A 15,074-nucleotide genomic window follows, 5' to 3' on the forward strand; every position below is an offset into this window, starting at 1 on the left:
ATGTGTTTGTACTTCTGATTTTGTTTTTTGATAAGTGTCATATTGAATTCCAATTTGTCCGGAGTTCGGAACTTATGTTATTTCACTTTTTAAAATATACAAAAAAGCATTTCAAAGATTTTTCTTCGTTTTTTTTCTCTCGCTGTGTTGAGGACCCATTAGTGACCTTTGGCTGTTTTCTGTCCTTTTGTTGGACTGTGGTCTCTTTGCGAATTTCCCATTTCCATTCTCAATTTAATAGATCATTATATATCAGTTGTTGAATCACGAATATTTCAATCATTTCTTTTATTTGAATTAATACTTTTTATAAAAAAAAATATATAATGACAACAATTGCAGAAATCATAAAAGATGTCTTCTGATTCCCTCAGGTTTTGTTTGCCTTGATGTGACGATAATGGGTTCATGTGATTTGGACATCGATCAACGTCTGTCTCGTTCTATTCTACTTTCATAATCACACTTATTTATTCCAAATATTTTTCAAATGATGGAAAGGCGTATATATATATATAATTTCTAATGAAGCTTGATAACCAATAACTAACGTTCTGAATCAATAGATCATTGAACTTATCGACATATAAGGTAGTATTATAATCCTTAAACGTCGAAAGATGAAGAACCACTGACGGATCAAAATCATTCCGTAAATTCGCCAGTGACAGTTTATTATTTGGGATTACTTCTGAGTTTGCGAAATAATCTTTTAAAACCATTTTGATCATTTGTAATGAAAAGTTACTTTGTAATCATATTGATACATGGGATTTATATTACCAGCTGTTTTAATAGATTTTTAAATGAAGAAGAGAGAAAAGTACCGAATAAGATCAAACGACTGAACGTAGGAAACGGAGAGTTCACAAACAGAATAGTTTTTACAACGACGAGAGAAGATGACCCAAGTGTATGGTTCAATAGGAAATATCCTCAATATGAATACATTGGACAGGTGAGATATGTTCTTGAAAAAAGGGTCTGAATTACATAATCCATTAGAATACTTGATTAATGTAGAAAATGTATTATCTTAAAAAGGCTTTAAAATGTTTTCAATATATCTGTTACTCCGCTAATTTTGTTTTAATGGAAGATCTGTATATGCCCCATTTATGGGCATTATGTTTTCTGGTCTGTGCGTCCGTCTATTCGTGCGTTCGTTCATCCGTTCGATCGTTCGTTTGTTATTCCGTCCGTCTGTCCCGCATCAGGTTAAATGTTCTGGTCGAGGTAGTTTTTGATGAACATGATGAAGTTGAAGTCCAATCTATTTAAAACTTAGTACATATGTTCCCTATGATATGATTTTTATTTAATACTGTAATGCCAAATTAGAGATTTTTCCACATTTTCACGGTCCACTGAACATAGAAAATGATTGTGCGGATGGGGAATCCGTGTACTTTGGACACATCATTGTTTAATTTTACTACATTAACACGATTTAGATTAGAAACAATTAAGGAATGGATATATTGTATATGTATATACATATCTTTGTTTGTTGGTGCTGCCCTCTAGGTAACTGCTGGGTTATTTTTGTCGTTCATGTCTGTCGCATTATTGACTGAGCATTTGATTTTAAAGGATTTTAATGAATTGAGCTTGTAATTCTGCATTTTTGTTTCTAATACTATTTTATATTGACGTATACCCCACATAGCCATATATTCTTTTCATTATTAAAACTGGTTTGTGAAAATCATGGAAACTAACCGAACGACCAGTTCACACTAGAAACAAGAATGGACTTTGCTCATTGTTTCAGGAAGAACGGTGACCTATTGTAATTAATTTCTGTGTCAATTGGTCTCTTATGAAGAGTTGTATCGTTGGCAATCATACCACATATTCCTACTTTTATATATTCACTCGCTGTTTTCCTTTTCTAACTTAAAGGGACGATGTTATTTTAAAATAAATGTAATTGTCAGGAAATAATGTCAATCAAACATGTTGTTTCAAAAGTAGGAAAGCAAAACTAAAATATGTCCATGACAACAGACTTTTTCTTCCATCTTAACTAGGAGCTTGAGTATTGTTCTATACTTGCGGAACTTTACATCTTATTATTTCCCTCGCTGCTTTCTATGTTAAGTACTTAATTTATAAGCAGGGCTCTTTTGTATTCATTTAAAACTAAATAACCGGTATTTCATGTAGTATAGTATACATTGTATTGCCTTGTACTGATAAAAGAGGGACGAAAGATACCAAAGGGACAGTCAAACTCATAAATCCAAAACAAACTGACAACGCCATGGCTAAAAATAAAAAAGACAAACAGAAAAACAATAGTACACATGACACAACATAGAAAACTAAAGAATAAACAACACGAACCCCACCAAAAACTAGGGGTGATATCGTCAACACACATGTTATTACATGTGAATGTGTACAGGTTCCCAGAATCGTGGAATTTCAAAAACCTAAAACTAGGCATATTAGTTCAAACAACAGGCTAAATCTATCTCATTAGTATTGAGTTCGAAAGTATTATACATTTTTCAACGAGTTCTCATTGTAACCCAACTCAAATGTCATATAAAATCACCTTTTGTATATTTTTGAATGTGATGTAAAACAAGTTAAACCTGTCAAAAATATATGGATGCTTCGTAGTATTTTAAATGACAGTAATGCAACGTGAAGCAATTTTGTTCGAGTCGTGAATACCAATACTGTTAATTCATTTTCTACATTCCGTTTTGCACCGCGATTCAATTCAGTGAAGTGTTATTATTAAAAAGTGAAAGAAATGCCATATTCACTCTAAAGTATTGGCACTGTTGGTATTAAAAAGAAACTAGCTATCACCTTCTATAGCTACGGCGCAGGATATGCTTATCCTTCCGAAGCACCTGATTTCACTCCCAGTTTTTAGTGGAGTTTGTGTTGTTTCTTAATTATTATTTATAACTGTTTATGTAAATGTCCTTTGGTTTCTGTGAGTCTTTGTTTTAGTCTTCTTAGTTTTGATTGTAATTGTCTTCCTCTCCACAAACACGAAAATTTGTCTTTGAACCTGAAATGGATATGAAATTTCATTACAAATGTGTGACGAATATATGAATATCGTATGAGTTTTTATTTGACCACACAAATAGATTTTACAACATCTTATTATTTATACTAGATTACCGCCTTATAAGAATTAATTTTAAATTTGTAATATTTCAAATAGGATAATAGGGTGTAGACACGACGTGAACAACATGCGCATTTCAATTTTATTCGTTTTGAGTATTTTTTTGCACAATATATAGTCGTCATTTTGAATAAATTATTTTCTTTTTATATCTTAGTTTGTTGATTACATATATTGGAAATGAAATAAAACAGAATTTTATAAAGAGTAATGTAGGGATTACAAATTATAAATTGATACACCCTAGATTTCTCCTTTCTATTATGACAAACCAATTTTCCGTAATGAACAGATATGTTGTCTGACATTATTACTACCAATATTCCACATGATTAGATCTGAATATTTCTCTTTGATGTGGAAAGAACAGATAATTACCAGTTCAATCCAGATTCCGATTTAAAGTTATCTTATTGAGATTAACGCACTATTTGTGTTTTCAATCTATTGCATATCTATAACATGTATAAGTGAGTAATCAGTTATTGAGTATATTGAATTAAAATAACTTATCGTATAATTATAGCGTATAATTTTGAAAACTGACAATACTAGTCAATTAAGATTAGAGCATGTAGACTAGAGTGCGGGGTTTAGACTCACAACATCAGTGTTGACTTGCAATTGATTATAGTAGTTACTACTTAGACTACTAGGCCACCTAGGCTCCTTATACACAAAATTAGAGCTATACGTGTATTAAAGGAAACTATCAAACCAAAAACAAAATAAGCGAAATTAAATGCAAAGAAACAGTTGTAATACATACTTATGAGTTTATAAAATATCTTAGGTATTTTTAATATGTCTTCTAACACATTTCCTCTAAATCAGAGGTTGAGTGTAAATATTTTGTCATTAGTCAACATAGACCGTATATTATCTTGATCGTTGTTCGTTTGAATCCATCCTGATCTTTGCTTTATGTTACAAAAACTAATGCGTATATATACATGTATACATGTATTGTTTTATCCGTCAAGTTTTAACGGTCAAAGATTGTAATAATTACCTAAAATCTGAAGAGGATAACATAAAAATTGCAAAAAAAAAGTGAATTTTATTAAACAAACTTATTAATATTACTTTAACTGTTGGAATGTTTTATGTGATATCCATTTAACGTGGTTCGGTACTTAAACATCCCGTCAATGTGTTTGTATTGTCTTTCATTTTTTGCTGGTGTGTTTTGTATATGCGACTTTTTGTATTTCTTTGGTTCTTATAACGTGACTCTGTACTTTAAAAGCTCCCGTCAGTATGATATTGTTCTATTTTATGTCATTATGATATATTTCTATTATGAATTACTAAATACGTTGAACCGCAAACGTCAAAATTATTCAATCGCGTAGTGGAAAAAACTGTCTGTGGATTCTTATAAATTCTATATAACTTTTGGACTATTTTAAATCTTGGTCTATTTCTGAAATTAATTCTTACATATTTTTGATTTTTAACCCTGTATGCTAACATTGTCTAAGTGAAATTTTAAAATTATTTGTATATACATTGAACGACAAACATATGTGACGTATAAAAAAAATTCTTGACGTCAGACACGCGGATCAATCAATGTGTTTGTAGATAGATGTTTTTTTGCGTTCTGTTTAATTGTTCCTTTTAAAATTGTTACACGATGATGACTGTTGTACCCATATTTTGACTGTTGATTTATCATGTTTGTTTAGTTTGAAAATGCCTGTACCAAGGCGGGAATATGACAGTTCTTGTCCATTTGTTTTTGATGTGTTTTGTTATTTGATTTTGCCATGTGAGTATTGCCTTTCCTATTATATTTTCCTCTAAGTTCAGTATTTTTTGTGATTTTACTTTTTAATCGTTTTAAGCATTTTTTAGCAAGTTTCTGAAGACGTTATGTTTCTCTTCTGCATTTAAAAGGATATTTGATATAAGTTTAAATGGTGAATCTGTATTATATAACGTTCATTTGTTTGAACATGGACATATAAATTTTCGATTGTGATAACCTTTAATGTTATCTAAACATTGTTGTAACGTTTGTTATGCGGAGTGCAGTCATTTGTGATGTTAACTAAAATTGGGACGATGACACGTCTTTCATCGAGTAAACATTTCTGCCAATCAAAATAAAAGCATCTTTATAAATATTATTGTTATGCAATTATAATTTATTCAATCTGAAGGTTAATTTGGTTAAAACACCAAATATTGTCTTTGGAAAACAGTAAAATAATAAAAATACCGAGCTCCGAGCTTCACATATAAGCGAATGGCAAAATCGAAAGCTAAAACACATCAAACAAATTGATAATAACTGTCATAATCTTGGCTTGGTCAGGAAAAATGTGTTTTTCATTCTTTCCGTTTGTTGATTGATTGTAGCGATCAATTTTGTGATTTTTTTATGGACTTTTGGAATTGACCTTTCATTTTGATATATTTATTTTTACTTAAATAATGATACGACCTTACGACTTAGACAAACATGCGAAAAGCTGTTTAGAATATATTCTTATTGTCAATTGCTTTAAATGATAAGGAGCAGTTTCAAACATTTAGTTATCTATATATTTAACAATGTCAAAATGTCTTTGTGTGACACCTTGACAAAACGTACTGCACAGTATTGAAACACAGTTCATGCTATATTAACATTTATGGTACGAATGTTCTGCACCACATGAGCAGTTTATAGATTTACTCCTTGATGATGAGTAATGTTTGTGTCTGTTTTAAATGATGATCATTACAATACTTTTTATATAAGTTGTCATATTTACTAAATTTCATGTAGTGTTAAATGTCGATAGAGTAGATTGAACGATATTTCAATTTCAATTCAATTTATACGAAAGACTCAACCTTGAATCGTTTTAATTCGATACAGTCGGAACTATGAACCGATCATGTTTTGCAGATTACAAAAACTCTTCAAGGCTACCAACCTTACAAGTTAAAATGACAAACATAGCAGTGACATTTAAATTATACCGATAGCGTAACATTAGCTGTTGGGCTGAAAGGTATCTTAAACTATTGCCAAGTCTGAAAGATGGATTAATAAAGTTGAGGATTTTACTCAAGGTTGAGCGATAATACTATATTCATAGTGTTGGTTCAGTGTGACTAAACGCATGAACCATACTCAATCGTTGTATTAAACATCCTTTGTTTATGAACTATAATGATAGAACTATAAGTAAACTGAGAGCCGATTATTCTTTAAATGTTGATTGTGAATCAGGTCCATATTTTTCACTAAACATTATTCTGATAGGAATATAGAAAAGTACGATTAACACGTCTTTCGTCTATATAAAACTCAAATCCAACAGGTCGAGAAAATTTCAATTAATTTGTTTATGAATTATCATTGATATGGTCATAATCAGGAATTAACTGTCTACAAGACTTTGAATTCCTGGATACTAAGGCCTTTTTACCTCAGGAATAAATTACCTTAGCTGTATGTGACAAAACTTTTAGGAAATTGTGTTGTCCTATGCTCTACAACTTCGTGCTTTATTTGGCCTCTTAAATTTTTTGTTTGAGCGTCATTGGTGAGTCTTTTGTTGACGAAACCCGTATCTTGTGCATATTTGAAATTTAAATTCTGGTATCCAAGATATTTTATTATTAAAATAGTATAGATACAATCTTCCTAAATGACATTAACATTCGTTTGATGTGTTTTATCATTTGATTAGGGACTTTCTGTTTTGAATTTTCATCGGAGTTCAATATTTCTTTGATTTTACTTTTTTTAATTTCGTGTATACTGAAATGTATTTTTCTTGTAAGTATGAAATGCATGACTTTACTCCCGTTTGACTGTATTTCAACTGTGTTTAGTTTTGGTTTACTGTGTAACAGACTAAAATAAACAGTATATTTTTCTTTGTTCTAGTTTTTGATTGGGAATACAAAGTATATCACTGCTCAAATACGACAGAAGAAAACCAAAGAGGTATTGAGTACTCTCAGAGAAGATTCGAATATCAAAGTTCTGAGACAAAGTCCTGAGGTAAGAGCAGATTTATTTTAGAGCGACTCGATGTGGCAACTTCATTATAACATTTAAACTCAAACAAGTAAAAACTAACAGTACTGTACAAAAAAATCGAATCCCATGATAAAAAACCTTGGTTTGATTTTTCTGAATTTCGTATTTCTAAACCGTTCCTTGTTCATTTTTCATACCGCTGTATATGTTGCTCCTTATTTTTTCAACCGTACTCGTTATAATTTGTGGTCACTTTTCTGATGATTATTTTTTCTGAATACAAAATTGTTTATATAAAGACATTTGTACTAACAATATACAGGTTCAGTATTGAAAGTTAGCTTGAAAGATAAATGTATTTTGTTTTACTGACGTATCTTCTTGTCTCGGACCATTACCTATTTCTTAAATATATTTTTATTTTTCGAAAAGAAAATACTGTAGCCTTAACAAAATCTATTACACAATTAATCTTATTGTCATCAAAGAGAAAAATATTTTTCAGGCAATTGAGGAATAATTCAGGTATATATAGTCGTGTTTTAATTCACATGAGAATAAGCTCAAATAGTTATCAAAAGTACCAGGATTATAATTTAGTACGCCAGACGCGCGTTTCGTCTACATAAGACTCATCAGTGACGCTCAAATCGAAATATTGATAAAGCCAAACATGTACAAAGTTAAAGAGCATTGAGGATCCAATATTCCAAAAAGTTGTGCCAAATACGGCTAAGGTAATCTATGCCTGGAATAAGAAAATCCTTAGTTTTTCGAAAAATTCAAAGTTTTGTGAACAGGAAATTTATAAAAATCACCACATTATTGATATTCATGTCAACCCCGCAATGTTGACTACTGGGCTGGTGATACCCTCGGGGACGAAACGTCCACCAGCAGTGGCATCGACCCAGTGGTTTAAATAGTTATCAAAAGTACCAGGATTATAATTTAGTACGCCAGACGCGCGTTTCGTCTATATAAGACTCATCAGTGACGCTCAAATCGAAATATTGATAAAACCAAACATGTACAAAGTTGAAGAGCATTGAGGATCCAATATTCCAAAAAGTTGTGCCAAATACGGCTAAGGTAATCTATGCCTGGAATAAGAAAATCCTTAGTTTTTTCGAAAAATTCAAAGTTTTGTAAACAGGAAATTTATAAAAATGACCACATTATTGATATTCATGTCAACACCGAAATGTTGACGGCTGGGCTCGGTGATACCCTCGGGGACGAAACGTCCACCAGCAGTGGCATCGACCAAGTAAATATATCTGTATATCACTCGGAACGAAGTATTGTAATTGTGAAGAAAAAATCCGAGTAGTAATGTACTTTTAAATCGTGTCCTGCTAGTACTTCCAGTGACTAGGAAATCATATCATGCATCTTTATCATTATACAGATATCAGTTGCATTGAATCTTGCTACACTCTCAGTACAGAAAAATATTGAATACGTTGACTGGATTATCATCTGTAGTTACCATCTCAGAAAAAAAACATACTTATATTGTCTAGTTTCCTGTGAGAATCATCGTTTCCTGTTATTGTCTTCAGATAAACTAATGTCGTTGCCATATCAGGATGATTGTTTCCTTACTGGTACTTCCAGATACAATAATACTTTTTCGTTGACATAATTATTATACCCAGGTGCTTTACCTTGAAATCAGTGATATCATTAGACTAGGCAGGATTGTTGTTTATAACAATAGTTTCATTTGCCTTCAAGCGATTCGTGTTTATGAAACACTTTTTGATGAATGGTAATGGACAAGATAAATATAAGATTATGACTAAAAGATAAGTCGGGTGTATGTAATTGAGACGGATATCAGAGACACAAACATGAAATGAACATGTAGTGGTCTGCAACAATATACAGGTATACTGACATAAGGTTAAACTTTAAATCCGAGTTTTACCTGGTTGTGAATTAATAAACCAAACACTATCAGACATATACGATCAACACATTGATTTCCAAAACGTCAAATACACGTTTCGATAATACATAGGACCACGATGAAAGTGTTATTTAACTGCAAAGTCCGCGCATACCGACATAGAAACAATTTTCCTACGAAAATCTTTACATATTATATCAAATACCTTTAGTTTATCTTTTTCTCTTATAAGCCCGCTACATATATCCTTCTAAATGTTAGTTTGTATCTTCAATCATGTAAATGGTGATGATTTCGAACGAATATCGTGATGGTCATGGGTATTTTGTTTATCCGAAGACAATTGTTCAATTCTATCTTAAAACTAGTTGGAACGATAGCAATCTATTAAGATTTGACTTTCAGCAATGCTTTAAACAATGCATGCTGTTCCTCATTGCTCTTCAACTTCGTACTTTATTTGGCCGTTTTAACTTTTTTGGATTCGAGCGTCACTGATGAGTCATTTGTAGACGAAATGCACGTCTGGCGTATATACTAAATTAAGTCCTGATATCTATGAGTTGATTTACATATGTAGTTTTGTTTTATTCATGAGGATTGAATTGATATTAATTTTTGATTTGAATAAATAAAACATTTCTTTCGCAAAAATTAAAAGTCTTTACTTTCGAAACTGATGCATTATCATTTTATTTATAAAATTTCTTGCAGATTTCCTGGGTTAAACAAGAAAAGGCATATATCAGAAAGGCAAGAACAGTGGATACAGAATGGCCGAATCTTTGGTATTTGGTATGGCATCATTACGAAATCTGATATTTGTTATCAAAACATATTTTTATTGTGCTCATTTGTAAGCTAGCTTATAAAGCTATGGTTTGTCCTACATCAATTGTTTCCTGTGGCTAACACGGATCGTGCCTTGGCTTTCACCGAACAGCAAGCATTTGACTATGTATTTTTGAACACTTAATGTGTCGCACACAAACTCAACCACATCAAAGAAAGGTAAAACAACAGCCACTTTTATTTAGACATTGAAGAATTTTGCAGACTATACAAACCAAAGTACTAGTAATAGAATGATTAATGTGGGACTTACTAATAATTAGCAAAAGTTAAAAAAATAACAAAAATGCCAAACACCGAGGAAAATTCAAAACGGAAACTCCATAATCGGATGGCAAAATCAATTTGAACATGATAAACGATTGGATCACAACGGTCATAATCCTGACATTGTGCCGTCTTTTTCTTATGTTTTACAGATACTTATATCTGATCCTCTTACTTGAATGACAGTCCAATAAAATTCCATGATATTGACAACGATGTGTACACAAAACAAACAGACATAACAGGTACAAATGGCGAAAAGAGCAAGAGATCCACAGATGTATTACTGTTATAAGAAATAATAACCAACCTTACAAAAACAATTATTGAGCATACTAAAATTCATCATGTCAGGATTTGTTTTGTTCTGAATACGTTCAAAAATGTAAAAGCCAATGTTGTCATAAAAAAAAACCCATAACAAATCAAATTTATTTTTAAAATTTAGAATGGTGATGTTTCTCCTTCAATGAAAGTTGACAAAGCATGGGCGGCAGGTTATTCTGGTAAAGGTATTACTATAGCAGTTTTGGATGACGGTCTACAGACAGATCACCCTGATCTTGCAGCTAATATCGTAAGTACACCTTGTTATCAATATATATCTAAGTGTATTTACGTAATTAAACATTGTATAACTCAAAACGTGCATGGACAACCAAAATTAATCTAAACAGTTTCGAAAATTGCATTTTTATTAAATATTTTTTTAGAAAATTGGTGAAAATATAAAATACTCATTGAATGATACGCATTTGTCTTCAGGATACGTCAGAACCGCATTTTATCTTCATAAGACTCAACAGTGACGCTCATGTCAAAAGCCAAACAAGTAAAAGTTTGCAGAGAAAACTTATGTTTTAGAAAACCCCCCTCCCACGATGTATATTGAGTTGATGCCCATATCCTAAATGAAGCAAGGAGTTTTAAAAGTCAAAAACCACTTTCCCTTAGCATAATAATCAGGATAACCGAACTAATATTGATGATTTATGAATACATTTGTGTTTTGTCCTCAACTATTACGACACAGACAAGTAATTAATTCTCTGCAAAAGTACACAGTTTTGTAAGGGGTCAGCTGAAACACGCCTCTGTTTCCTCCGGTTGTTGGATATTCTCGATGTGTTGAAGACCAATTTGTGGATGTTTTCTGCACTTTGGTTGGATGTCTTTGATACATTTTCTTTTTATTCATAATATTGTTCGAAAATATAGATATCATCACGCCTTTTTTTAAATAATTTTCTTTTAAAATGAGGTTTTATTTTCTGATACCACATGCATTTGCTTTTGTTTGCTTTATATTATTAAAATTATCATTCAGGTTACATTAATTTTCAAGAAATTTTTATACTAATATTTGCCTAACATTATATAGGATACTGCCAATGATAGAGATGTTTATGACAATGATGATGATCCGACACCAACAAACGGAAGCAGGTAACCAGTTCTATTATAGGTCTATATAAACTTATTATATATACCAGGGTTAGAATTCACAAACTACTCATCACTTACGATTGAATGCAAAAAAACAACAAAAAGGCATTATAAAGTACGAAGTTGATGCGTACTAAAACATGCAAGGAACTATTACTTCTATTGAATTAACTAGCGCACTTCCATGTTTGTTTAATGTCCGAGCTTGGATAAACTTTTCCTTTTTTAGTTTGTCATCTGTTCCTAGATATATTATGTGTCATTATCTTGAAATGCGTTGACTATCTATTCAGATGGGATAAACTGTTTGAACAGTCAGTTATATACAGCTTACTAAATTGATGAATTTGGCTATTTATTTTAGGTATTTTTGACATATAGCTCTTCAACGGTATCGGTACTTATACATCTTCAGATTTCAAATGTTTGGCTTTGAGCGTTTGTAATGAAGGTAAATCCAGAAAAGCACTTTGGACGCAAGAAATTATTAAACGGGTTGTTTTCAATTTTTTACCAGTAATTTGTGAGCCAAAACATAAAACCAAAACTCCAAATACATATCAATTATTATTTCAGTCATGGAACAGAAACAAGTGGCTTCATAGGCGCTATCAAGGACAACAATGTATGTGTAGTCGGTGTGGCCTTTAAAAGCACCCTTATAGGTATGATAATCACTTTTTGGTGAAATCTCACTCTATCTTACACGGGAGTAAAGTGTTGGATTGATTTCGTAAAACATTTCACAAAACTATCACAAAGAAAGGTATTGCAAAATGACGTCTGCCTCTTTGTATTCATTGGTACGATACATTACCATAAAAAAATTAAATAAAGTACGCTAAATGACAAGGTTGGTGGTATGGCAAACAGAACCCCTAACAGATAAAAAAAAATGTGTCAAGAAGAAACCAACAGTCCGTAAAAAATATAATAGTATAAGTCTAAGACAGCCATACAACAAGATGATCAACAGATAATAATACAAAAAGACTCATTAAATACGTAGGAATCAAAAGACAACAGGACAAATGAATTCCAAAAATAAACGGCATTGACGATCAAAGTTGTCGAAAGTTTTGCAAAACACAGAAAGTCCTTTCTCAAATGGCAAAATCAAAAGTTCAAACAAAGAAATGGAAAATAACGGTCATATTCCAGACTTGATATGTATAAAATAGTGGATCAAACATGTTAAACCTGGTTCTGTTGATAAGTTAAACATATCTGAAAAGATAATTTGCATAAGTTACCATATAATCACTAGATCGATTGATAAACACGAATTTCCTTTTGAGGGACCGCGACCGTAAATGCGTTTCAAATAGTTATTAAAGGTACCAGGATTATAATTTAATACGCCAGACGCGTGTTTCGTCTATATAAGACTCATCAATAACGCTCCGATCAAAATTGAAATAAAGCCAAACAAGTACAAAGTTGAAGAGCATTGAGGATCAAAAATTCCACAAATTTGTGCCAAATACTTCTAAGGCAATCTTTCCCTGGGATTAGAAACTCCTTAGTTTTTCGAAATACTCAAAATTGTGTAACAGGCAATTTATAAAAATGACCATATAGTTGATATTCATGTCAACACCGAAGTGCTAACTACTGGAATGAAAGATTGAAGATTAAATTGGTGTCGGAATATCAATGCCCTAGAAAAGCACAGTAAAGAATAGAATATTATCAAATTTCGGTGTTCATCTTTTAAAATTTTTTGTCAGGTTTTGTATTGTATCATGCGGTACTACAATTACAAATAAAAAAGAGGCCCATGTAATCCTGAATTATTTCTTCAATTGCTTTACAGGAATTCGAATCTTGGGAGCTTTGGGCATATCAGATTCAGATGAGGCTCAGGCTCTCACTCACTATATTTCTACGGTTGATATATACAGCAACAGCTGGGGACCTGATGATGGTACTGGTTTTAATGCTCCTAAATCAATCACAAAGGCAGCACTGAAAAATGGAGTGAATAATGTAAATATCATATATGTAACAAATATCCGTGTGAAATTAACAATTCGTACATTTTTTCTCATTGATCGTAGTCTCGTATGAAAAAAGTTTGTTTGAACAATAATCATAATAATGTATAAACAAACTTAATGTACATTAATACGAACGGCAACTTTTTGCGATAGCAGAACATACCTAGGTCTGTATGATTGTTTCGATTGTTTTGACAGATGTGACCCAGCTCACACGTGTGGATAGACAGGTCTAATTTTGACCGTCCCTAAACACCAAAGTGTTATATAGACGAAACACGCGTCTGACGTAATAAATTATAATCCTGGTACCTTTGATAACCTTTATCACTGAATGTTGTTTGTCCTTTAATATCAAATAAAATTAATTTGTAGTGTGTTTATATCGATAAAGATATTTTAGAATAGTTTATCAATCACAATCGAAATATAGAATACACAGACAAAGAAGATACCCTATTAGCTATACCTTATTTATGAGAACCATCAGAAGGTTCCTTTAGTACAAATACGAAGACCATACGATTATATAGATCGTGCAGAGCAGATAGGAGGATACCTAATAGTTTGTAAACGAACTCAATGACTTTAATTTGTAGATCGAACAAAAGTAGTTAAACTATCTGTCATATAACATATGAACAGAAAACCATACTGTCTGGCAGTCAGTGATAATGTACACGTGATGAAATGATTCATTTTTGTAATACGTTTATTGCATTGGTAAGGAATTTCAACCATGGCAACTTGGTGAAACTCATGAAAGACATATAACTAGAAGTTGGGTACACTTTACGCGCATTGATCTTCGTGTTACTCGTAAGGTAATTAATACTGCAACTATGACTATTTTACAAAATACACGACAAAATAAATATTATAATGAAATTAGAATTTAGTTTAAGTAATAAATAAATGAATAAAGGCAACAGTAGTATACCGCTGTTCCAAACTCATAAATCCATGGACAAAAAACAAAATCGGGGTAACAAACTAAAACTGAGGGAAACGCATTAAATATAAGAGGAGAACAACGACATAACATTAAATTGTTACACACACAGAAACGGACTCTAAACGAAAACGAAAAAAATATGCCATACTCATGATGATAGAAATTCCATTATTGTAATAATCTGAAATAAATTGTAATCCTTTTAACACATTCAAGGGCAGAAATGGTAAAGGAGTTATTTATATATGGGCTGCAGGTAATGGCGGTACAACAGATAACTGTAATGCTGATGGCTATGTCAATAGTATTTACACTGTAGCCATCACTAGTGTACAGATTGGTCAGAATGCGTGGTATTCTGAAGTATGTGCTCCTGTTTTAGCTGCAGCGTATGGTGGCAGCAAATTGGACAGGTTCCTGGTAAATCTTCTGTTAAATTATAGAAGTCTTAGGATTAGTGAAATCTACAAGGATCAATGTAATACACGATATGA

At 31.9% G+C, this 15,074-nt stretch overlaps 1 protein-coding gene across 1 annotated transcript in view; it reads left to right on the forward strand.

The window, feature by feature from the left end:
* The first annotated feature begins 443 nt into the window (after positions 1–443).
* LOC139514753 (furin-like) overlaps positions 444–15,074 on the forward strand; it is a 28,797-nt gene continuing 14,166 nt past the window's right edge. The window contains exons 1-8 of the mRNA XM_071304393.1: positions 444–958; positions 7,050–7,166; positions 9,775–9,855; positions 10,628–10,756; positions 11,561–11,625; positions 12,202–12,290; positions 13,442–13,614; positions 14,797–15,000. Of these exons, the coding sequence (XP_071160494.1) occupies positions 737–958; positions 7,050–7,166; positions 9,775–9,855; positions 10,628–10,756; positions 11,561–11,625; positions 12,202–12,290; positions 13,442–13,614; positions 14,797–15,000 (1,080 nt within the window). The 5' untranslated portion in view covers positions 444–736. The remainder of the gene's footprint in view (positions 959–7,049; positions 7,167–9,774; positions 9,856–10,627; positions 10,757–11,560; positions 11,626–12,201; positions 12,291–13,441; positions 13,615–14,796; positions 15,001–15,074) is intronic.

This window comes from Mytilus edulis, chromosome 3 (genome assembly GCF_963676685.1).
Source record: "Mytilus edulis chromosome 3, xbMytEdul2.2, whole genome shotgun sequence".
In the NCBI taxonomy this organism is placed as follows: domain Eukaryota; kingdom Metazoa; phylum Mollusca; class Bivalvia; order Mytilida; family Mytilidae; genus Mytilus; species Mytilus edulis.